Genomic DNA, 2,009 nt, shown 5'->3' with positions numbered 1-2,009 from the left:
AAAAAAAAAAAAAACTATTTGTGTTATGTAGTTTGAGGACAGGTATAATTAGATTAGAATTAGAAACCAATATAAAATAGAACGAGAGAGAACAAAACTTTGTTAAATAATACGAACCAACTTATTTTCTTGTATAGATCCCCTATGATAAATACAAACGTCTTGCGAGTAACAACTGTACACCTCATCGTAAATTGTGTTCGTTACGTGGCACCCCACCACTACCCCACCCCACCCCACCTCACACATAAAAACGTTCTCAAAACGGCTCCATTCCTTGTCGTTTTCCCTCCACCCCCACAAACCTCATCCTCTCCACACCAATCAAAATAAAGTCCAAAATAAATAAAAAATTAAAAAATCCCAAACCAAAAATCCATTTTATTTTCCTTTAAATACATGGCTCGAGTGAAGTCAGGTTTGCCAATTTAGCACCCCAAACCAATTCTTTAAAATTTTCTCTCTCATCTTCATCTTCTTCTTCTTCATCAATGGCGAATCCTACCAGAAGAGCCACCGGCTCAGTTTTCCGGTCTCACTCACCTTCTGAAAGATTCTACAACTCGTCTTCTTCTAACTCATTCGCCTCTTCAACCTCCACGTTCACAACGACGTCGTCTTCGTTTTTCCAACACCGATCTGCATCTCCTACACGCGTTAACCTGTACGGATCATCTCCGTCATCCGTTAGATTCTCTCCGAGCCGTTCGATCTCCGTCGTACCAAACGGTAACAATCCGGCGGTGAAAAAGCCGTTCCAGGCTCCTAAACGGATGTGTATGTGTTCACCTACTTCTCATCCAGGTTCGTTTAGATGCAATATGCATAAGAACAGTAACAACAGTAACAACAATGGTGGTAATAATACGGCGTCGTATCCTTCGTACCGGCTTAACGCACGGAGATCGGCGATGACGAACTCGCTTGTGCGAATTGGCACCGTAGAAGGCGGTGATCTGGTGAAGAGAGCGCTTTCGGCGTTGATTCGACCGTCGTCGCATCAGCAGAGACGGAGAACGTCGTTTCAGCCGAGACCGAGTCGGTTATCGGTCATGACGAGAGCAGAAGGTTTATGAGTAAATTATGTGAGATAACGGAAATGAAAACCGTTGTGCTGATCTAGATGTTTACCGTTATCTTTATTATGTATAGTAGTTGTAGCTGAGAATGTGTGTGTATATATATATATATATATATATGATATTGTCCGTTATTAATGGCTTCTAAACAAACTCGATTAACAAAATTCATCAATGTTTCATGACGTTTGTTGAAATAGATCTTTGGGCTTTGATTACCAAGGAATAGAGACTTTACAAATCAAACCGGGGATTGGCATTCCATTGCTGTCATTTTATATGTATATGGTTACAATTATCTCCGCTCTCAATGTGCCTATGATGTAGCACCGGGCGGACTATTAGCTAGTGTGTATCATCTTACTAGAATAGAGTATGGCGTGGATCAACCAGAAGAGGTATGCATAAAAGTATTTGCCCCTTTTTTGATTGGATGGGAATGCCTTTTGATTGGATGGGAATGAATGAAAAATTCTTAATCTTAAATCGCCCCATATCAAATCCGAAATCAGTTAGGGGCTGTTTGCCAACATCTGAATGGTTAAAGTGTTAAACCAGTAAGAGTTCTAAACTATTAAGTGTTGAATCAGTAAGATGTCTGAACCATTAAGAGCCTGTATAATGTTTAACCGTTCAAAAGCAAATGTCTGACCAATTCAGATTAGAGGTCTTAACCATTCAGATTATGTATAAATCTTAACCGTTCAGAGGCAAATATCTGAACCATTAAGACATCTGAAACAAACAGTCTAAACTATTAATTGCTGAAAGTAAGAGGTCTGAATCATTAAGAGTGTCGGAGGTAAACTACCCCTTATTCGGTTCGGTTTCCGTTAACTTTGTATATATCTCGTTAATTTCGTCGTAGTGTTGACGTTATTAAAGAAAGAAATTGTGGGGTGCTAATAATTGAAGGTTTTGACTTATTCT

General features: G+C 39.5%; 1 protein-coding gene across 1 annotated transcript; it reads left to right on the top strand.

Annotated features, from left to right (window-relative positions):
• Positions 1 to 322: 322 nt before the first annotated feature.
• Positions 323 to 1,261, top strand: LOC118490149 (GATA zinc finger domain-containing protein 11-like). The gene has a single exon (XM_035987436.1). It carries the CDS (start codon positions 492 to 494, stop codon positions 1,074 to 1,076), a length of 585 nt encoding a protein of 194 aa, XP_035843329.1. The 5' UTR covers positions 323 to 491; the 3' UTR covers positions 1,077 to 1,261.
• Positions 1,262 to 2,009: the final 748 nt, after the last annotated feature.

Source organism: Helianthus annuus, chromosome 3 (genome assembly GCF_002127325.2).
Source record: "Helianthus annuus cultivar XRQ/B chromosome 3, HanXRQr2.0-SUNRISE, whole genome shotgun sequence".
Taxonomy (NCBI): Eukaryota; Viridiplantae; Streptophyta; class Magnoliopsida; order Asterales; family Asteraceae; genus Helianthus; species Helianthus annuus.
Note: the sequence above shows the minus strand (reverse complement) of the source record. Positions and strands in the feature narration are given on the sequence as shown.